General features: G+C 33.5%; 2 protein-coding genes across 7 annotated transcripts; both read left to right on the top strand.

The window, feature by feature from the left end:
* Positions 1 to 1994: 1994 nt before the first annotated feature.
* On the top strand, positions 1995 to 11095 carry LOC127065934 (voltage-dependent calcium channel subunit alpha-2/delta-3). Of its 3 annotated transcripts, none has more exons than XM_050998994.1 (13): positions 1996 to 2355; positions 2768 to 2849; positions 3448 to 3719; positions 4154 to 4542; positions 4651 to 4970; positions 5915 to 6175; positions 6938 to 7066; positions 7655 to 8016; positions 8183 to 8387; positions 8498 to 9089; positions 9172 to 9527; positions 9775 to 10071; positions 10197 to 11095. In XM_050998994.1, exons 1-13 carry the CDS (start codon positions 2270 to 2272, stop codon positions 10485 to 10487), a joined length of 3642 nt encoding a protein of 1213 aa, XP_050854951.1. In that variant the 5' UTR covers positions 1996 to 2269; the 3' UTR covers positions 10488 to 11095. The 3 variants fall into 3 exon arrangements, with proteins under 3 accessions (XP_050854953.1, XP_050854951.1, XP_050854952.1); XM_050998995.1 differs by lacking the exon at positions 1996 to 2355 and adding an exon at positions 2940 to 3339 and having other exon boundaries at positions 2770 to 2849; XM_050998996.1 differs by lacking the exon at positions 10197 to 11095 and having other exon boundaries at positions 1995 to 2355; positions 9172 to 9285; positions 9775 to 10047.
* Positions 11096 to 11641: 546 nt separating this feature from the next.
* Positions 11642 to 23061, top strand: LOC127065933 (voltage-dependent calcium channel subunit alpha-2/delta-3). 4 transcript variants are annotated; one of them, XM_050998990.1, is made up of 19 exons: positions 11642 to 12060; positions 12524 to 12710; positions 12825 to 13364; positions 13531 to 13938; positions 14014 to 14328; positions 14864 to 14920; positions 16614 to 16694; positions 16783 to 16857; positions 16941 to 17045; positions 17131 to 17202; positions 17549 to 17696; positions 18097 to 18163; positions 18347 to 18516; positions 18650 to 18773; positions 19207 to 19239; positions 20239 to 20513; positions 20640 to 20983; positions 21109 to 21351; positions 21428 to 23061. In XM_050998990.1, exons 1-19 carry the CDS (start codon positions 11969 to 11971, stop codon positions 21818 to 21820), a joined length of 3729 nt encoding a protein of 1242 aa, XP_050854947.1. In that variant the 5' UTR covers positions 11642 to 11968; the 3' UTR covers positions 21821 to 23061. The 4 variants fall into 4 exon arrangements, with proteins under 4 accessions (XP_050854947.1, XP_050854949.1, XP_050854948.1 ...); XM_050998992.1 differs by lacking the exon at positions 14864 to 14920 and having other exon boundaries at positions 11643 to 12060; XM_050998991.1 differs by lacking the exon at positions 19207 to 19239 and having other exon boundaries at positions 11643 to 12060.
* Positions 23062 to 23066: the final 5 nt, after the last annotated feature.

Genomic DNA, 23066 nt, shown 5'->3' with positions numbered 1-23066 from the left:
CTCTCTCTCTCTGTCTCTTTCTCTTTATTGTCTTTCTTTCTCTTTCCCTCTGTTTCCACTTACTTTTCTTTTTTCTTCTTTCTGTGAACACACACATACAAATATCCTCTCACACTCCCTCGCATTCTCTCCCTCTCTCTCTCTCTCTCTCTTTCTCTCTCCCTCTCTTTCTCTTTTTCCATCTTCTTTTTTTCCTTTTCTATGAGTATACACACACACACACACACACACACACACACACACACAGAAATATACACCTGTAATTCTGTTTCGTTCCCTCACTCTGTTCATCTTTCTTTCTAACTTCCTCCACAGTCTTAATGTTCTTGGCGGAACTCTTTCATCCACGCGATTTTCAACACGTGCTCGCCGGTGCCAATGGTTTTATTTCTACACTTGAATGAACAATTGCATACTATCACGCTTCATCCCTCTTGTGTTAAGATAAAATAGATTATGAAGTAAAAAAGAAAAAAGAAAAAAGAAAAAGATTGTAAAAGTATACGTTTAATCCTTCCATTACTAAAGACGACTATAGTCATTTATTATCGCAACCTCGCGCTTATCGCAACCACTTACTGATTTTACTCACTCATCAAAATTTCGCATTGATTCCATACAACTTTAGTTATATTAACTCAATAAACGAATTAAGTAAGAAATCAATTATTTTTATATGAAAAATTATGAAATGTTAATGTCGGTGATAAAGTACATATACGTTCGACTTGTAATAAAGTACATAGTTGTTTCACACTAACGTCTAGTCTCTTTAAATCGTCACTTGACCTTCACTTATCAATAGATTTTAATAAATGGTTTTTTCTACTGCTCATCTGAAAGCTATATTTTATATGAAAGATTAGGTATTATTAGAAGATTAGAGGATTATCTATATGTATGTATGTGTATGTTTGTGCATGTATATGATAGAAAAGAATAAAACGAATAAAAAGAAAACGAATGGGGGGGAAAAAATTTTATGGCTTCGTTCGAAAGTTTTACGGTCTCAAGGTTTGCAAGGAAGGTTCTTGGAAAACGAAAGATCCAAAGTCGGCCAACATACAAAAGGTATAATTAATAAGCACTTTTGCCCAATACTTTTTGGGGAACACGAAAAAATGATTGTTATTTTGTTTCGTAGAAATCATTCAACTGAGAGGATACCTTCCTGAAAGGAGATCCTTCTTCAAAAAGTGAAAATTATTTATTTGACATTTTAATTTTGAATTTTTATATATTTAAATACACGGAGAATATAAAATTAAAAAAGATTTTTTACACCCCCTAGAGACCTTACGACTACCACGATCGTATCTGGTATACTCGAAGGTATTCTCTGGCTAACTACGTCTACATAACTGGCTTAAATCGTTAGTGTATACACTTATATACATACGTAAGTGTATATATATGTGTATAGATAAAAACTATTCAATTATATTAATTTTACTTATAAAAAAATAAAATATTATAGGAATAGTGCTTCATTCAGCATTTTTAAAAAGAAACCAAAGTCCCATCAATTTTTACATAAATTATTAATTTGATTATATTCCGTTTAATAAATATATGCAATCAAACGTTATCACTATGCTTATTGACTTATCCGAACACTTAAGTTCTTATAATAGAAATTTACTTGTGTGTATCTTTCATAGAAAGGGTTGCACTTATCGACATCTGCCGATTATCGTCAATGCATGCACGCATCCATGTGCAACGTGTATGCATGTGAAGGCATATGCAAGAACATCAAACGTATCAAAAGATCTACTTGAAAGTAGATCATGGAGTTCCTTTCTATTAGCCAAAATTTTCTAAATATATGTATGTCGAGACAAATGAGAGATAGAAAGAGAGAGAGAGAGAGAGAGAGAGAGAGAGAGAAAAGGGAGAGAGAAAGAGAGAGAGAGAAAAGGCGCGTAAAGAAAGTTCCGAAACGGATACCACGAGATCCTAGATGGCGCTGTACGTAGACCAAAAATAATACCGGAACACCGGTGTAGTCGTTGGAAGAAGAGGAGGGTTTCGTTATTGAAGTAAATCTTAGAACGTTAAGAAAAAGAGATAGATCGAGTGAAAGGGAGAGAGAGAGAGAGAGAGAGAGAGAATAAAAGACAAGAGTGAAAGACAAGAGAAGGATAATATTTCTTTCGTAGATGTCTCTGTGTGTACGTGTATTTTTTTTCTTTTCCAAAGATAAAAACAAAAAGTTACACTTTTTTCCATTTCGAGTTTTGCCCTAAGTTCCACCGCATTTGCGGTCATGGCGATGGGAATGATAGATCGCCGGTTTGTCGTCTGCGTCTTGTTCGTCATCGGTAGTGGTTGTCTTGCCAACGATGTTAACATGTGAGTTCATTTACATTTGTAAAACGATGCTTCTTCTACCTCTTCGAATACACATATGATTTAAATATACTGTATACAGAGTGGCTTCTTGAAACTCCGAATGCGTTCACATATAATGAATTATGATTTTCCGAGATTTTTTAGGCTCTTAGTTAAGCTTGTAATATCACTAGCTAGACATCTTGTTATACAATCTGACAAAAAATAATGAATTTAAAGAATCTTGGTAAAGAGTAATTGATTTTTAAAATCGTCTAAGAACTTTAGGCCCACCCTGTATATATAGGTATTACGATGATCGGTAAAGTAGCTAGTATGTTAAAATATTTCTGCATATGTATCATTTGTATGAGTTTGATCGTTCTTATTGAGAAATATTGTTTCTTTTTTTTTTCGTTTGTTTCATTTATAGAGTCAGTAAATGGGCACAGAATTTAGGTACAGAATTATGGGAATTGGCAAACGCCGTAGCACGTCCCGAAGAATTATTAACAGTGAGTATAATGCGTGCATGCATTTACGCATTCTCTACTTTAATGCTTTCCATCCTTGCTCTCGATATAACGCTCGTAAACGCTCGATAGACTATTTTCGTCGTGCGTTCGTGCACGATGACGATTTCTTTGATGAGGGGATGAGGACACACTCGAGATACAGGGTTGGATTCTAAGATATTTCATATCGACCTATGATAACCTATGATAAATCTTTCATGTATTACTCTTAAGATAATTGTTGTCATCGCTGTTTCATTAAATTCATACGAATAAAATAGGATAGGTCCTTTGTTTTATTTGTTAAAGTGACATCTATTATAAAATTTTGTAATTTTAACGATGAAATATATAACGTTTTATTGGAAGTACGAAGACTGACGTCATATTTGGAGAATTGCACACGTAGCTTGTAAGCTTTGCCTGCGAGTATAGATGCCACTTGTGTGACGTTTTAACGAAGATATAATACTTTACTCAAAAATAATATGTAATTATGAAAATTTAATAGATATTAATCGCGAGTTATAATAATTACATTATATAATAATCATAATAATTTAACGTTTAATTTCTTGCGTTCATTTGTTTTCATCAGATATACAAAAACATGAATACAATAGTACAAGATAAATCTGGTGACGAACTAGTCAATATAATAAGCGAAAACGTTGGACGAATGTTACGTAGAAAAATGGATGCTGTTACTTGTATTCGTATTGCGGCCGAATCGAATAGCGAAAATAATTCTTCCGAATCGGAAGAATATAATAGTAATTTCACTTATTTTTCGGGGAAATATAGTCAGGTAATCGGCGAATCACCGTCCGAGATTCCTGATAATATGTTGAAGAACAAAAATATATACAGGTAATAATTAATTGGTAATTGGTATAATAATTGGAAAAAGTTCATTTACTTACTAATTCCTATTTGTTATCATTTCTACGTTATTATAGAGGATTGTGCATCTAGTACATAGTAGTAATCGTGTGCATAGTGTCGTTTGTTATGTGGATCGGAATTTACCAATCGCGATTGGAATGGGATTGGGAATTTCGCGGTAATGCATTGTATTCTCGTTCATTGGTTAACGATCGATCCATAAATTGAATGTATATATACATATATATATGTATATGTGTATATATATGATATATACGTAGATAGATAGAGAAGGTATTAACTGTATCATGATCGTCAATACCGATATATCGGATTAAGAAAGATCGTATATAGTAGTAATAAGAATAAAGATAATAAGATGAGACATTTTCGATGATATGACAAATAATTTTTTATAGACAAATGAAGTTAACACCAGACTCACATTTTTATAATATTCCTGTAAATACGAGCCATTCGTCGGTACATATACCGACCAACGTTTATGATCTAACACCAGCTGTAATGGAGGATATAAAGAGAACGGAAATTTTAGATGAAACGTTCCGACAGAATTATGAGTCAGATCCTGCTTTATCTTGGCAATACTTTGGTTCTGTTACGGGAATGTTAAGACATTATCCATCGATGCAATGGAGAACCGACAATCCAGACTCAGATGACGGTGGTGTAGATCTTTACGATTGCAGAGTACGTAGTTGGTTTATCGAGGCTGCAACTTGTACCAAAGATATGGTCATCTTGATAGATACAAGTGGTAGTATGACTGGTATGGGATTGACTATAGGTAAATTAAATTATATATAAATAAAGTAATATATGAATTTCAAGGAAACATATACAACTCAAGATTATTTGAGATGCATTGATGATACGAATTTTATATTCTTTGTAGCTAGAGCTACGGTGATGTCAATATTGGATACACTTTCGAATAACGATTTTGTTACGCTTTTAAGTTACAACAATCAGACCGAAGATATGGTACCATGTTTCAAAGACATGCTCATCCAAGCGACTCCGGAAAACGTCGATACGTTTAAGAATTCCATGAAGGATATAAAGACCGATGGTATCGCAAATCTCACCGAAGCATTTACCAGAGCATTCAGTTTGCTTAAAACGTATAGAGAGACACGTGGTTGCAGTGCCGATACACCTTGCAATCAATTGATCATGTTAGTTACGGATGGAGTGCCTGGAAATTTATCGGAGGTATCGATAGACGATATAATATAAGTTATTTGAGAAAGTATTTAGAGTTTTTCACGATAGTATTGCGTAATATAATCGTATGCATTTATGGTTATAACGGACGATACATTAGATGGATCTGGGTCAGTTATTCAGTTGAAGAAAATTTTCTATCATAAAATCGACGTAAAAGTAAGTGGTACTCCTGCGTGAATGTTCTTGATATGAAAAAAGGGGTGCATTCCGAACGGTATCTTCCACGAGTACCTCTTCAATTTTATGAGATCCCACTCGAAAGGCCAAGTATAATAGTCTCTCTTTCTCTCTCTTTCTCTCTCACTTTCTCTTCCTCTTTCTCTCCCCCCCCCCCCTCTCTCTCTGTTTTACTCTATCTTTCTTGTTTCCCTTCTTATCTTACAATTAGTACCACGCGTGTAGTACTATCACACTACCCTCTTCTTCTTATTACACTTTTATCTTTAATACCCTATATTATTAAACGAGCAATTCTTGTACATTTTCTCCGGTGTGAGAAAGTGATTTAGCTAAGTCTCGGCTTTGGGAAAATTTATTAATCTCATTAAATTAACCGGATAAAATATAAGTGATTTTATGATTATACCACGAAGCTTAACGATATTCGCTGATTTTCCTACGACTATCTTCGCGATAGTTATTATTACTGATTCGTTTTCGATGAGTTTTTATGTATAATAAAATAATAATTAGATAAAATTCATAATTATAAAAATATACAAGTATATCGTTCCTAATTTAATAACAAAAGAAATAATATAGCAAAAATATAAAATTGTTTATCTTCACTATGTACAATTATATGTCATATGTGTCAAACAGAATAATATATTTATCTGTTACACGTGCCACTTAACATAGACACATCTGATGAAAGTTAAAAAAAAATGTTCTAATGATTTTCAAATATTCTCGATTATTTTTCATAGGTGTTTCAAACGTGGAACTGGCAAGATAATAATACACACATACCAGTACGTGTATTCACTTACCTCTTGGGTAAGGAGGTCACGAAAGTACGCGAAATCCAATGGATGGCCTGCCTTAATCGTGGTTACTACACCCACGTGCATACACAAGAAGAAGTACGCGAACAGGTGCTCAAGTATATACCCGTTGTCGCTCGACCTTTAGTTCTTCAAGAAGTGAAGCACCCGGTCGTGTGGACGCACACTTATGCTGACACTACGGTGAGAAAATGTTTAATACGCTTCACTATTTTTCTTTATTTCCTAATTGAAATTTTTTTTAATTATTTACTCAATTAATCAATTAATTATCACGAAAAGAACGTGCATTTGTATGTAGTATAAACGGCTCATTAAGCGATTAGAGAAATTGTGTCGATTTCTTTAGGATGTATTCCATGACATCACTAGAGATCTAGTTTATTGTGTTGTCTTTAAATGCTCATAATGTTAAACACAAGTTAAACAGAAGTTAGATCTATAATGTCACGCGTTATACACGGCTGCTGATCGTCGGTACCCGTTGAAGTGAAGAAAATAAAAAGCGCGAAGGCAGCATTTATGCTATCTGAACCACGTCGTCAGTTTCTTGTTACGAGATAGCGGAACAAACGGCCGCGAAACCTCATAGCTGTCTTTACCACGAGACGTTTCTTGTAGGTGATTCTTATTGTTTTATATACATATATATATAAAAGAACCTCAGAATGATAATTCAGCGCCATATATAAGATAATATAATGCCATTAATGTAAGAAATGAATTCTCAACAAAAATATCGTTTCATTACGACAAAGTTGTTTAATTCGATGTGAAAGTAATTAAAATAATCTCCGTTTTGAAATTTGCGAAGAAAAATATAATGTGCATTGCCCGAAGAGCGTTCCTCTTAAAAAAAAAACCCCGACGAAAGGAAGATCGAGAAAGTACAGTAAAGCTTTGTAAAGCTGATGATTTCCGTTCTAAACATACAAATTCCATTAGAATCCGGCACTTGCCACGTGGCTATGGAAAGTGATGGAGCACGAGAAGCAAAAGTCCCGTCTCGAGAAGTACCTCAAGGGAAAACGTCTGGGCGTGCGAATAAACGAGGATGCCATCTACATAAAGAAGGTTCAAGCAAGCAACAACAAAAAAAACTATTCTCCCCTACCACCCTGCTTGCCCTGAAGCTTCGGATGTTTTTTTTCTTCTTTTTTTCCTTTTTTTCTTTTTATTTTCTCTCGCCTGTGCGCATCAAAACTCTCTCGAAAAGCGTTAGTTTCTGGAACTGAGAAGCAGAAGACAATGAGAACTTTCCTTATATTGGTCCAGGCATAAAAAAAAGACAAGAAAAATATGCATCCAAACGTTTGAAAGATGCGTTCTTATCGTCTACTGACATTCAGATCCACCATTTTTACTTTCCCTCTATTGTTTTTAGTAGCATTAGTAATGTAGATGTTAGTAAGTTATTTATTGTTTAATTAGATTAATTTTATTTATCCCAGCCCAGACCTCCTTTAATTAGCCTCACCATACTCATTTGCCTTTAGAATAGCTCGTTTTTTTATTATTTTTTGGTGTCTTTTATTTAAAATCCTTTTGGGTGGTGAATAAAAAATATAAAAAAGAAAGAGAGAGAGAGAGAGAGAGAGAGAGACTAGTGTTTGATCAACATGTTAAATATGTCAAATTTAATTCTTTCGTCATTCTTTACAGTTACATAAAGATGAAGACGTCAGGAGGGATCCAGCTACTTTGAACACTACGTTCTGGCAAGAATATAGATTGCTCACGTCCGTCAGTACGCCGGTATTTGATCGCAAGGGAAATCGTAACAATAGAACCAGGATAGCAAATTTACTTGGTATAGCGGGCACCGACGTTCCCATCGATGACATTCGGAAACTAACTTTACCGTACAAGCTCGGCGTCAATGGTTATGCATTTATTGTATCGAACAACGGCTATGTGATATTACATCCTGATTTAAGACCCGTTCACAAAGGAAGACTTAAATTAAATTATAACAGTGTCGATCTCACTGAAGTGGAAATTCTTGATGATGGTCGTGGACCAAGGTAAAGTGAAAGTCCTTTTTTTTTTAACGCGATGTTACATCAATTCATCGATAGGAACGAGAATTCAATTTTCAACTTTACTAACATAGATACCTACTATATTATATAATTGAATAATAAAGATAAAGAAGAATATGTTTGATGTTCATTGTTAAAACGAGCACAGGAATCCTGGACCGGAAATATTGGCACTCCGCTCAGCTTTGGTCGATCATAAGCGTGGCAATATGAAAGATGTTCCGGTTAAGCTTCACTACGATGATTATCGTCGCGTGACTTTGGAAAGACGTGACTATTTCTATGCACCGTTACCTGGTACACCTTTTGGTCTTGCGGTTGCTCTACCTAATTATGGTACTACTTGGATAAAAGTAAGTAGGTCGATTGAAATTGTATATATATGTTTGTATAAAAATGTTTTTGATGATTTAAGGATTTTTTAATATTTTTTTCTTTTTTTTTTTTTATAAAATCATAAAAGGTAGGAGATGAAATTCGTAGGAATCAAGAAAAAAGAGTAAATAATGCTGATTTCTTCGTTGGCAATTCTTGGCGTGTACATCCTGGCTGGGTCTATTGTCGCTTTCATTATTTAGAAGGGCACGAATTTGATACACCAGAAAATGAATTGCGTCATTTTTTAAATCTATTAGATAAACCAGAATGGCGATGGTCCGACCAATACGAAGCTTATCCTATATCTGATAACGTGTCGCTCGATGAAGACCCAGAATGTGGGAGACAAACCTTATTCCATGATGATTATTATTGCAACAAGGAACTCATGGAATTATTGGTATTCGACGCTAGAGCAACAAACAATAGCTTTGCCGGTGACTACGTTGTCGATGATCCAGGAGTAAGAAATTTAGCAGCACAATATAAAATTTTCTTAAGATTTGTCGCAACTCAAAGCGGCCTTACAAGATGGCATCATTTGGTAACTAAGGAATTACCAGATGAAGACGATGGTATTGAGTTTGGTGATCTCCATAGAAGAGCTGTTAATGAACCATGGTATAAGGGTGCCATTTTTCAAAATAATTTGGATCCTGATAGTATATCCATATCAGGTATTTCTAAGTCCTAAATAATAGAGTCATTATACACATAAAACAGAAGTAACTTTCATGTTTTTATTATCATAATTAATAGTTCCTTGGGAAGCGGATGAAGATGCTATAGTTACAGCTTCTATGGGTATATTTCCTACATACGGTGAAAAAAAAGCACCAGCAGCCGTGATTGGTTTTCAAATGCCAATGGCAGGTTTGTATGAAAAATTTGTCGAATTAACGTCGGATAATACGGAGTCGGAAATGAGGTGCAACCAAACGTGGATCGATTGTTACTTGCTGGATCAGAATGGATACATAATTATCTCGGAAGCTTACAATGACACCGGTCAGTTTATGGGTACTCAAGAAGGAGCCGTAATGGATTCTATGATTCAGCAAGGTATCTTCAATGCTGTCGAGATTTATGACTACCAAGCTTGGTGCGAAGAATTGGTGTGTAAAATAATATTCATTTTTAAATAAGATAATTAACGTACGTTCGTCTTATTTTCTTGAATATAATTATATAATCAGATTGGTAAAATATTGATTTAGTACGTAAAGAAAATACTCGAACGGCACCGATATCTTAGAAAGTATTTGTGAATTCTTCGAAGATGTGCAAATGTATGAAAGAATCAATACGTGGCATCGAACTTTCTTGAAAATATTGTTTGAAAAAGAAAATAATATTTTTCAGTGCACCGAAGGAGCAGCATACATTCCAACGGATCCGTTAACTTATCTGTGGAAACTATTGCTCTGGTTTCTGTCGAGAGTGACGTGTTTTACGACCCAGTTCGTAAACTTGCCTCTTACCTACGGTAAAGTTCACCCAGACGAAGATGCACCGGATCCTCCACCTCCGGCACGCCCTTATCTCTATCACTATCCGTGCGATCAAAAGAGAACATTATACATGATGAATGAAACTGTAGCTGCCAAAGTAGTTAGAAATAATCCTGAACATTGTTCAAAACCATACTACGCTCAACGAGTTAGTATATTATTTTCAATTATTCTAATATAATATACATCGGTTTTACATCTATCAAATGATCTTTTTATTAATAGAACAAACTTAGAATGAATTAGTATATAAAAAGATATTTATAATTACAGGTTCCTCATACAAATTTATTATTTCTCGTTATCGATAGTATGTATCCAACGTGTTACGAAAGACTCGAAATAACACCCGTTACTATTTCACCATTCGAATATACTAATGGTACAGAAGATAGACCTTGTCATAAAATTCCACTGAATGATCTGAAAAGAAGACGACTCGAGGGTTGCTTTACGGAGCATCCATTAGAGCACGAAATCGAAGCTTGTGGTAGAGGATCGAAAGAAAATATTTCTTTATCTCTTGTATTCCTTATTATATTTAAGATGATATATGTAAGTTAAAATATCTAATTGTTCAACAAAAAAACATTATCCAATCATGCTGCGTTCATTCTTTCTTATTCATCAATTATTATCCGCTTGTACAATTTTTATTCACGATTTTTCCATTTTAACAAATCTCGATCGAATAAAGATACTTGAAAATGTAATAGAGACTGATCTCATTATATTCCTGTATCTTGCATTCCATTGCTTTCCTTAACTTGTTTAATTGTCCTTAATTGATTATTTTTAGAAAAATAAAAACAAATACGAGAAGAAAGTTTGAATTAGAAAAGAGCAACAAGAAAAAAAGAAGATATCATTGATCGAAGAACAATCGAAGAACAATCGAAGAAGAGAAATAATATCAATTATCCTCATTGTCTGTCTGCCAAATCTCCTCTTTTTCTCCTTCTCGAGCTCAAGGACATTTGAGAGTTAAAATGTCTAGATCGATCGTGGCAAGAGAAAGGGAGGGGTTCAATTGGCGATCACTTTTCTGCGTGAGATGGCTTTCGACTGGCGACGATTTGTCGGATAAAACTCATTGCAGAAATATTTCTCCAGAAAAATGTCCTATTTGGCAATCGTTATGATATCAACCATCCAATTCTTATGACTCTTAAGTAAGAGATCGCTTAAATATAAGTCCTATTCAATAAATCCTATTTGGATTCTTCTGTTCGTCAACAATACATATATATATATATATATATATATATATATATATATATATATATATATACACACACATATATATACATATATATATATATTTATATATAAACAAGAAATATTAATTCTTACATTAAAAATATTGTTTGTCTAGAAAAACTAAAGGGAACGATAGTCTACCTTGTATCCTGTAGAATAAAAATAAGAAGGAGAAGAAGAAGAAATAGAAGACAAATCCAATTTCTTTAAAGATACATTGAAAATCCAAGGAATTCGAAGTTGTGAAAGTTTATCGTCGCCCTAAAAAGGAGACATTGCTATCAATTAGGATGTTACGTTATGTATAAAAAAGATAGACAGAGTGGCGCGGCGTCGCGTCGTCAGGCATTTCGACGGCGTATGACGGTCGTTCGTAGGACGATGAGCTTACGCGCAAGCTCGAGGTCAAAAGCATTTGCCGATCGATAAATGTAGAAACCACCACCGTGGAACGTGGTCGGTTGTATTATGCGCACTACCAGCGCCGTTGGCAGCGCAACGACGACGACGACGGTGACGGTGACGGTGACGACGGTGACGACGGTGACAACGACAACGATAACGGCGACAAACAAGAACGTGTACGACGACGAAAACGGTGGTGGCAACGACAACGACAACAACGACGACGACGACGAAGACGGTGAAGACGACTACGACGACGAAGACGAGGACTACGAGGGCATCCTTAATGTCAGACGCGAGTCTGCTCTCGGGCTCAGTTTTGTTTACCGTGTCCTCGCGTAAACAGCAGAGAGCCGAAGCGAGAGAGGTCTCGAGAAGTGATGAAGTCCCCTTTCCTACTGGCCACCGTCGCCACCCTGTTCCTGATCCTGATCGAGGCACCCGATCCTGGTGACGGTATTTCTCACAACACGTAAGTATTTCAATCGGGATTATTTTCTTCATTTTCTTTCTTTTTTATTTATTTTATTTTATTTTATTTTATTTTATTTTATTTTATTTTAGTTTATTTTATTTTATTTTATTTTTCTCTTGATTCAATTCAATCTACTTCATCCATCACCGCGACGACATTCTTTTACGTTTATCAACGAGATTGCTTTCAAGGTCGAACCTTCCCTTAATACATTTATTTACACTTTTTTTTCTATAAATGAACATTTTGTGTATATATATTTTTTTGCTTTCTTTTCTATCTTCGTGGATGATAATACGTATCAGTGTTGCAACATGTAATTGCGATAAAAGGAGACACGTATAATCGTATTAAGAACTTAACTCTCTTAGAGATACTGTAACGTGACTATGACGTTAAAGTTGTTTTATTAATCAATCGATTCAAATTCTCTCCCTATTTTTTTTTTCCTTTCTTTTAGAGTGGAAACATGGGCGGAAAAGCTGGGTTTCGAGTTGTCGCAATTGGGAAAATACGTGACGAATGTGGAAAAGTTTCATGAGAGTTACAAACACGCGGAGGTTAAACCTCGTGACGGAGGCGCTCTGGTACACGATATTGCCAAGGATATCAAAGCGATGATGGAATCTAAAATTTCGGCGATAAGGGTATAGTTCGTTCTTTTTTTTTATTATTATTATTATCTATCATTGTTATTAAAATTTCTCGAGAAAAATTTGTCTTTTCAATCCAATTCGATGGGGGTTTTATTTGTTCATCAGAGAATTATGGACGTTGCCGAAACGTCTGCTTTATCAGCACCAGACGCCGATCCTCCAGAGTCCTTCGACTTTATTAACGCGAAAAATACTACAATCGAGCTCGAGTATAGTGACCATTTCGGTGGACAAGTAAATTTGAATATGTCCGCGGTTCACGTGCCAACAAATGTATACGAACGTGCGTCGGAAGTACTCAGGGCGATTAAGTGGTCCGAGGAATTGGACAAGACATTCATTAATAATTACGAACAAGATCCATCCTTATCCTGGCAATATTTCGGCAGTGCTACGGGTTTTATGAGACAGTACCCTGCAATGAGTTGGTATATGGAACCGGTCGATCTCTTCGATTGCAGAACAAGAAGTTGGTATATCGAAGCAGCTACTAGTCCCAAGGACATTCTTATACTTATGGATATATCCGGTAGCATGACCGGAATGCGTCGAGAAATCGCTCGACACGTCGTTAATAATATTTTGGACACACTTGGAAATAATGATTTTGTCAATATCATTACATTCTCGAATATTACGAAAGAGGTAAAGTCTTATTGGAGAATATTTTTCTAATTTCGATTATTTACTTTTTGATATTATTAAAAATCGCATAAAAATTTTTATATTTATATCTTATCATTTCCCAACGAAGTGATTTATACTTTCATACGACTTCAATACTGTATTACGTAAGACTCTTCCATTTTAGGTGGTTCCTTGTTTCAACGATACCTTGGTTCAAGCGAATTTAGCAAACGTGAGAGAACTGAAGAGAGCTATTTCAAACCTCGAGACAGTGAACATTGCAAATTTTTCTTTAGCCTTGACCACAGCTTTCGAACTACTTGCATCTTATCGTTTGGAAAAAGAAGGAGCAAGATGTAATCAGGCAATTATGCTGATAACGGACGGTGTACCTTTTAATTATAAGGAGATTTTCGAAGAATATAATTGGAAGGATAATCCTGATGAACCTTTGAAAGCTGATATGCCGGTTAGAATGTTCACTTATCTGATTGGTCGAGAAGTAGCGGATGTTCGTGAGGTACAATGGATGGCTTGCGCGAATAGAGGATATTACGTTCATCTTTGTACTTTGGCTGAAGTTCGAGAGGAGGTAAAATATTCTTTATTCGATCGATCCACCAATTAAACATTCAAATAATACTTATTGAACCTTTTTTTTTTTTAGGTCTTGAAATATATTCCCGTGATGGCCAGACCATTGGTTTTGGGTCGTACGGATCATCCAACTATATGGACACCAGTCTATGCTGACATTACGGATCCAAAAATGACGGACTGGGTGTGGGAACAACGTGAAAGCGAAGAACAAAAGGAACGATTTCTACAATACCATAGAAATAGGAAACTCTTCAACATGGAGGAACAGGACCGCAGATTCGTGAAGAAACAAAAAAAATCGCACGAACAAAGTGAAGATTATCAGGAATACAGATTGATGACTTCGGTTAGCATGCCCGTCTTCGACAGACGTGAAGACGCGGTAAGTTTCGAATTTATTAAATAACGTTTAATTCTTAATGATTAAATAATATTCTTACGAAAGAAGAAAACATATAAAAGAAGTGTTACATATTAGATAAAATGAAAAATATCGCAAAGAAATCCAGAACGATTTAGAGAATCTATAGTTGCGAAGAGAAATGTGATTTTTTTTTTTCTTGACGAAGTTAGGTAAAGCACACAGGCAAAGTACATACTCGATGTTAATTCTTCGGCCAACTTATATAAATAAGCGTACGTATTGGAAAAATTCCCGTCCTTTTCATTCGCTTAACTCATTTTGATTCACGGCACGAACTCATTCATTCTCATTCACCGTACGAAATTTTCTTTTTTTCTAACGAGAGATCACATTATTATATTATGAAAATCCTGAAATCCATTTAAAAACGAATATTATTATCACAATCTTCGTGTCCTTGCATTCGTCCTACATGGAAATTTTTCGATCGATTCGTTTCATTATCCAGAAACGCAGTCTCTTTCGTCGGTTTTAAGTTCCTCTTTGTCCACAGAACATCACAAGGCAGGTGCTGGTGAACGAAGCTTACTGGGTGACAGAGACAAGAGAGGTTGGCAGCCAAAAAACACAAGCAACGTTGTTTCAATGCATAGAACCCTATACCTACACCTTTTATATTCGTACACACAGCGACCGTATGCAGATCCAAATTTTGCACGTTTACGAGAAATAAATTATAATCGAAAATTAAAATTTTATCTAACGCGATATAAATTTGGCTGGTCTATAATATTTCCAGTAAAAGAAAAAAAGAAAAAAAAAAGAAAAAAATAAGAAAGAACAAAAAAGATAGAAGATTATTTTTTATCTATACGATATGGATAAACGGTCGTCGTGTGACATTTCTTTCGTTCCTTTTAGGTCCACCTTCGTCTCTCTGGTATCTTACTTTGGTCTAACATTAGTACTGCAATTGGTTTAATCATTAGGTAGGTTTAGGTACTTTAGTCTACCCTGTGTCCTGTCGAGACGAGTAGAAAAATGGGAAATTCCCGCCCGCCTGTTGGATTGCGAACGGCGAACTTCCTCGTAAAAGTTAATCATTTTTATTATTATTATTATTACCATTATTATTATCATTATTATTATTATTATTGTTATTATTATTATTGTTGTCGTTATTATTAACATTATTATTATCGTTGACTCGTAGACGAAGTCATTTTCTGCAGTCGTCGTGTTTGAGAAAAAAGAACTTTTGAAAACAAAACAAATTAAAAACTAATCGACAAACTCACATAATTATACACACGATACGACTTGGCAGTTTATTGAGTGCTAGAATTTCGTTAGAGGAATTACATCAGTAGATTACATTTAAACGCCATTGCAGTTGGTCGATTTTATACGAACTACGAATTATTATATCGTTTGCGAAAAAATTGCATTGTTAACGATTGAACATTGAAAATTAATTTCGTAAAATGTATCAAAAAAGCTACGTTCCTGTTCGTACTTGGTTCAACAAAGATTCGTATTCTTCGTAAAAATCGACGATCGAAAGATCAACGGCGTGCTAATTATTGGAATTAATACCTAGGATTTAGCCTGCGTCAGACGTTATTATTGTTATTATTGTATATTATTATTATTAATATGATTATGATTGCAATTACTCTATTATTATTATTATTATTATTATTATTATTATTATTATTATTATTATTATTATTATTATTGTCATTATTATGTTTACTATTTTTATTATTTTTCTTCTTCTTCTTCTTATTATTATTACTATTATTATTATTATCATCATTATTACTATGGTGATTATTATTATTATTATTATTATTATTATTATTATTGTTATTATTATTATTATTATTGTTATTGTTATTGTTATTATTATTATTATTATTATTATTATTATTATTATTATTATTATTATTATTATTATTATTATTATTATTATTATTATTATTATTATTATTATTATTATTATTATTATTATTATTATTATTATTGATAACGTAGTGAGCTAGTTTTATATACATACATATGTCCAGACGTGTCAGATAACACACATTTATCGTTATTCGTTTATTTAGTATATCATTTTTTGGATACTAGTAACGTGTGTCTTTAGAACGAGTTCATTGTGATAGCCTTGTTGGAGAAGGTAGATACGCTTCTGGTTATGCGACTTGGGATGATATGATCATTTGTAATTTATTTCGATAACGTCCCTGTCACGCGACCTGCGAAGGATCTTTTAAAATTGTCGATAATTGTATGCGCAGACACGAATCGCCGATCTTCTCGGTGTTGCTGGGACGGACGTACCCATCGAGGAAATACAAAAGTTGATGATGCCACACATGGTAAGAAGTTATTGATCATTTTAAACCTCTTTAGAATCTATACCATAAACGATTCACATGGTTTGTTTTGTTTTATTTGTCTTTATAGCTGGGTGTTAATGGATATGCGTTCATCGTTACCAATAACGGCTACATCCTAATTCATCCTGATCTTCGACCTGTGGTAACTATGATCTGTGTTAAATTGAAAGATACTAATCATAAATATATTATATAAGTCCGTCTCATAAAATTATTATTTAATAGTTCCAAGGTATATTAAAACCGGCATACAACAGCGTCGATATGACTGAGGTCGAATTAATGGATCAAGACAAAGGACCGAGAGAATTCGATGAAGGAATAATTATGGTATAGAATTATCACAAATTGATGAATCATCAATAAGCTAAGATCCGAGCTGAGATGGTTAATGTCAATAATCGTTTCTTCGCAGCTCCGTAATGATGTGGTCAATCAAGCTAACGGTAGCGTGACATTACATACGAAATATCATTACGATGACATGGTGAGTATATATATATATATATATATATATATATATATATATTCGATGAAAAATTTGTTATCTATTAGGTCTATCAAAATGTTCTATTCAATTACGGTACAAATTGAGTCATTTAATAGGAGGGAAAGTCAAAAGCTTTTATCAGAATAAAGAAGAAGTCGTTAATATCCATAAAAACTACATTATTAATTAAATATTAATAAAGAGTATAAAAATTTATTATCATTATTTTTCTTTTTTTTTTTTTTACTTGGAAAGAGACAGAATTGATTGACCTAATAAATTTCAATAGAAGTAACGTTACAATATATTCGAGCTCTATTTGTGGATTATTTATTAAAAATAGAAACGTGTTGGTCGAGTGAAAAGAAAATACGATTATACCGGAATTTCAAAAACCCCATTCACGGTGGTCGTGAGTCTTCCGCAGCACGATTATGCTGGAAGCTATCGTGTACACGGCGCCGAGGAGATACACAGATCTCATGTGAGGGGTGAGTATGCTGTTTGTTATTTACATATTTATATGTAGCAACGTTTTTCAAAATCCACAAAGTGGATCATAAAAGCTAATAATTAGATAGATAAATATTTCGTTCCAGAAAAAATTTCAGAACAAAGCTTTCAACGAAATATCTCATTTGTTCTCACATAAAATATAGATCAAATCAAGTTTTTATTTTTACTATAATAACAACATCTACTTATTCATTACTATCAGTAAAATAAAAACTTGTAAAATAGAAAATTTTAAAGATATAACAGATCCATGAACTGGTCTTCTTTTTTACTACTTTGCATTCATACATTAATTATTATATTATGTATAATATCCTTAGTACATTTTTTTTTTAATATTAAATTAAAAAAGAAATTAACGTTTACTCGTCATAGGAAAAAACGTGACAGATTACTTCCCGGGTAACAACTGGCGGGTGCATCCTGATTGGATGTATTGCAAGTAAGTCTATTCTTTTTTTTTTTTTTTTTAATAATACTATTGCACTATAAGTAAATTTGTTTCTATTCACTTATAACTATATCTATACTAATAAATAATAACTTCAAATCTAATGTATTATAATTGACATTAAACGAATAATAAAAATTCAAAGATAAAAATGATAATTTTTTATTATCGCAGATATCATTATGAGGGTGAACACAAGTTCAATAACTCAGAAATGGAACTCTTACATTTTCTGAAACGTACCCGTTTGCCAGGTTGGAAATGGATCGACATGAAACAACGATCCCAACCGCCAGAGTATTCTGCCGCGAGTTCCGGTCATGGCTCACATCGCAAATCTTACCGTTAGTATCTAAATTATTATTTATAACACACTATAAATTATTAATGATAATTGAAATCTAACGAAATTATTTATAATATTGAATAAAAATGGAAATAATTTGTTTTGTAATAGAAAACTTTTTATGTTAACAGCTAATCCTTACAAGGCCGACAAAAATTCTTATTACTGTGATAGATACCTTCTTTCGAGTCTGGTGTTCGATGCTAAGGTAACCGAGTGGTTTGCGAATCCCAGTACCACCCGCGAAGAAAAAGGGTGAGCTAATTTTTCATTAATTTTTAATAGAAAAAAAAACCTTGAAAATAAAAAAAGATATAAAAAAATAAAAGAGATTGCGAATTTTCGCAATACCAACGCGAATTCGATCGGATGTGATTAAATATATTTAGTTCCTTAACACGGATCACGAGAAATGTCATACAAGCGCAAACACACCGTCATGAATTAAGTCAAGAGAGAGGGAGAGAGAGAGAGAGAGAGAGAGAGTGAGTGAAAACGAGAGAACGAGAGAATGAGAAAGAAAAAGGAAAAAAGAGAGAGAGAGAGAGACAATACTGTGTCGTTCTTCTCTGTTCTTAAGTTATTTGCACAGTTTTTCTCTTATTTTATTCATTTCTTTATAATCAGGATAGTAAAAAATGCACCTATTCTTTTTTGACTAATATTTAACCACTTTGACGCAATGCAGACCTTTAGCTAGGCTGATGAATCTGCTAACCAGGTAACGTTCATCAAATCGCACCTTTCGCCTTTAGAAAATAAAACTGCCTCGATTATTACGATCTTTATTAATCTATTGCACTATAACTTTCTTTCACTCCAAATTGTTTTTTCGATCTGTTTTTATACTATAGTTGTATTTATTTATTTATTTTGTTACTACTTCTTTTGAATCGTTTTTATTTTTTAATTGTATTTATTTTATTTTATTTATTTATTTTTTTTTTTCTTTTTAATCTTTCTTCCGCTATATGACTCGTCACAAATTCGTTGGATATTCATTTACCTTCTTTTTCTCTGGTGTCTCACACATTTTTCTTGTTGGTTCATCGAAATTTTTTTTATTAGCAAACAAGTTGCTTATACGCTTCTTCGTAGGGCCAGCATCATCTTTCAGGAATGGATTCGTGAAGAGGAAGCGAAGCTCTACTGTGATAACAAATGAATTTTCTCAATACAAAATGTATCGCTGTAGAAATAAAATATATTAACCCGTACGAGATTATATAAATTTGCACGATTTTATTATACACAAATACGCACACACACACATATATATATATACAAGAGAAATTCGAAAAATTCGCAGCTTTTTTTACCGTATAGATTTCGTTCTTAAAATAAAATACGTCTTAAAGCAAAAACTAACTGCGAATTTTTCAAATAGCCCTAATATACGTATATATATAATATGTAACTAACTGTATTATAAATCTAAAAATAAATAAATTAAAAATTCACAAATTCCATTCAAAAGAGATTTGTGCAAATTTATATAAATATTTGTTTAATAACTTGGCACATTTTTAATCAAATTTACGTACAATTTACGTATATATGTATATGCATAAGCGAACAAATCAACAAATTCCAAGATAATTACTAATCACAATACCTAGCTCGATATATCCGTATTTTGTATTACTTATAAATCATAGTAAAACAAAAGAAAAAAGAAAAGAGAAGTTTTGATTAAATTTTAACACGTAACTTTTCATAGGAAGGAATTTCAACAACGTTTTGGAGTGACGCTTGCTTTCATGGCCACACACAGTGGCTTAACAAGATGGCAAGATTTTCTATTGGACGAAGAAGATCCTATACCTGATGACCACTTTAGCAACATGTACCCTAAAGCAATAGATGAGGTTTGGTACAAACGTGCAGTAGAACAACATTATGTTCAACCAGAAAGCTTTGTCTTTTCGGTCCCAATCGATGACGAAGGAGCAGATAATACTACTTTAGTCACTGCCAGTCGTGCCATATTTATCGGTAAATTGAATTGCCAATTGATTATTTATCTTAATCAAAAATTGTATAAATTATATATATATATATATATATATATATATATATATATATATAGACGTATGTACATATTTGTATTATTATCTGCAGGTAATGGAAAAACTAAAGCACCAGTAGCCGTCGTAGGATTTCAATTTCAACATACTGCTCTACAAGGTCTATTTCAAAACATAACGTTTAATTGTGAAGGGCTTGGTAATTGTTATAAACATTGCGGAAACGATTCATGGGCATGTTATTTGATCGATAACAACGGATACATAATCGCGGCGGAAGACGAGATCGATGCTGGAAGATTCTTTGGTGAAGTCAGAGGTCCTGTAATGGCTGGTCTTGTAAAGGAAGGCATTTTTGAAAAGATCAGGATGTATGATTATCAAGCAGTCTGTTTCAAAAGTAAACAGACGAAAAACGATGCTAGTATATTACTGACGGTTGGTTAAATATCTTTAAAATATTTTAAAGAAAAGGGTCCTATTGTATGACAATATCTCTTAAAATCTAGCTTAAAATCCCTTGTAAAAGGATATATTTAAAAAGACTTTATTTTAATTTATAGCCCTGGACAAGTTTCAAAAAAGTTATTACCTGGATTATTGGCCATATAACTTGGGTCTGGGTAAAAGCAGGTATTTGGAGTTCGGATTACGCATACGCTTATACTTACCCAAATGAAAACGATGGTATGCACGAGGATTATCATGAAAATGACGTTAAAGCTCCAGTCGATGCCAAAGATGAAAAATTATTTGATATGAAAGTTTTAATTAATAGAACACGGCCAGAGGCTTGCGATAAAGAGGTTAATATAAACGATATTTTAAAATAATTACATCAATAAAGAAGTAATTTAAATCAAAATAAAATAAAATTTTCAGGTATATTTATATTTGCGCAATTCATCCGTAACCGATTACAACATCGAGGTTGATACAGACGATGAATGCGCAAGACCTTACGTTGTGCAACCAGTCAATTTCAGCAACATGTTATTAATTGTAGTTAATATAGGCACTTGCTACGACACCACGGTTCCATCTTTAACCGTGGTACCTGAAGAAGTGATATATGAGAATAATTCTCTGGTTTGTCAAAAGGCTTGGACATTTTTAAAGAGGAAAAGGCCAGAATCCTGTATAAGAACTCACCCAAGAGAAAGTGAAATTAAGGATCTCTGTGGATTAGCTAGCGATCAAGGGCCAAGCAATTTCCTTATCTTTTTGTTGCTAACGTGTATTTTAATCAGACAGATTGTCTTTCGGTGCAATTAAGTCTTGCTTTTTTTATAACCAACAATATATTTCTTTGCGAGATGATATCTATCATGATATCGATATACCCTTAATAAGCAAAGGAATGTGAAGCGTGATTAATCTAATGTCAAAATTTTAGGATCTAGTCAAAATGCATTGGCATATAACTAGATGGAACGCTTATGCTAGAGGCGACCCTCAGTTTCTACCTCTTTTCACCCTGCTGATTCGCAGCACGGCTTGAAATACTGGCTGATACATGTATATCGAATAGTTATATCGCGAATATTAATCGTTCAATCGTTCTCTCGCGCGAGATTATACGTTAAAAGCTGAGAAAGTCCAAAAAGCAAAATCTTACTGCCCGAAACGCAATACGATCTGTGCTCTATGCGCTGCTGCTCTTCACTTTTTCTCTTTATCCGTCTCTTCATGTTTCTACATCTACATAATTTCTTTAATATTGTTAATACTATTTCGACAGTTATTATCGTCATATATTTAAATATAATGTCAAACATCGTTTTTCTTTTTATGTTTGACAAATTTTCCATACAAATCGATGTTTATAAGTTAGGATAGATAGACAATTTTTAGGTGAGATTTATGTACAAAGGTCAAATATTAATACAAAACATGGATTAATGTGCATTAGTGAATGATTGATCATTGTTAAAACAATTAAGGATTTAGTACATCGTATATTGATACTGTGTGCAACTATTTTGTAAATAAATATTAAATGAACATCGCCATAAGAAATGGCATGCAGGAAAGAAACATTTACAACACACATAACATTTAAATGCCACTTAAACGAGCAGAGTAATTCTTGAGAATAACGTTGTAGGTGTAAAACTACTTCATTCTCATGTAGGTTAATCATTTAATGAAGGAATCTTGCGTTAATGTGTCGGAACTCTACTCGCTGTAAGAATCATTATGCAATTACTAAAACAATTCTTCATAGTGATTACAATAGATAGAAGTTTATAGTGATATTCTAGAGCAGGGGCGCATATACGAGCGCACATTCATAAATAAACTACGATCATTCACATTTGCGCTTTGTATGTACATTAATCGATGTAAGATATATATCGCGCGCGCGCGGGCGTTTAACATTTATAGAGACTATGGATATTAATTTTGTATATTATTGTATTATATGACAGTTAAAAAACAATGTGTGCCTATGGACACGTCGTTATTAAAATCTTGTTGTATCTTTTTCAAATAAATTACAAAATTTTATTGGATGAAT

The sequence above is a fragment of the Vespula vulgaris genome, chromosome 8, assembly GCF_905475345.1.
Source record: "Vespula vulgaris chromosome 8, iyVesVulg1.1, whole genome shotgun sequence".
Classification (NCBI taxonomy): domain Eukaryota; kingdom Metazoa; phylum Arthropoda; class Insecta; order Hymenoptera; family Vespidae; genus Vespula; species Vespula vulgaris.
Note: the sequence above shows the minus strand (reverse complement) of the source record. Positions and strands in the feature narration are given on the sequence as shown.

Bases quoted from the DNA above. Each gene is read 5' to 3' on its own strand.
- LOC127065934 (XM_050998994.1), top strand. From the start codon at position 2,270: ATGGCGATGGGAATGATAGATCGCCGGTTTGTCGTCTGCGTCTTGTTC. The intron at 9,528-9,774 runs GTGTGTAAAATA...AATATTTTTCAG, and splicing joins AAGCTTGGTGCGAAGAATTG to TGCACCGAAGGAGCAGCATA. The intron at 10,072-10,196 runs GTTAGTATATTA...TTATAATTACAG, and splicing joins AACCATACTACGCTCAACGA to GTTCCTCATACAAATTTATT.
- LOC127065933 (XM_050998990.1), top strand. From the start codon at position 11,969: ATGAAGTCCCCTTTCCTACTGGCCACCGTCGCCACCCTGTTCCTGATC. The intron at 12,061-12,523 runs GTAAGTATTTCA...CCTTTCTTTTAG, and splicing joins GACGGTATTTCTCACAACAC to AGTGGAAACATGGGCGGAAA. The intron at 18,774-19,206 runs GTGAGCTAATTT...GACGCAATGCAG, and splicing joins ACCACCCGCGAAGAAAAAGG to ACCTTTAGCTAGGCTGATGA.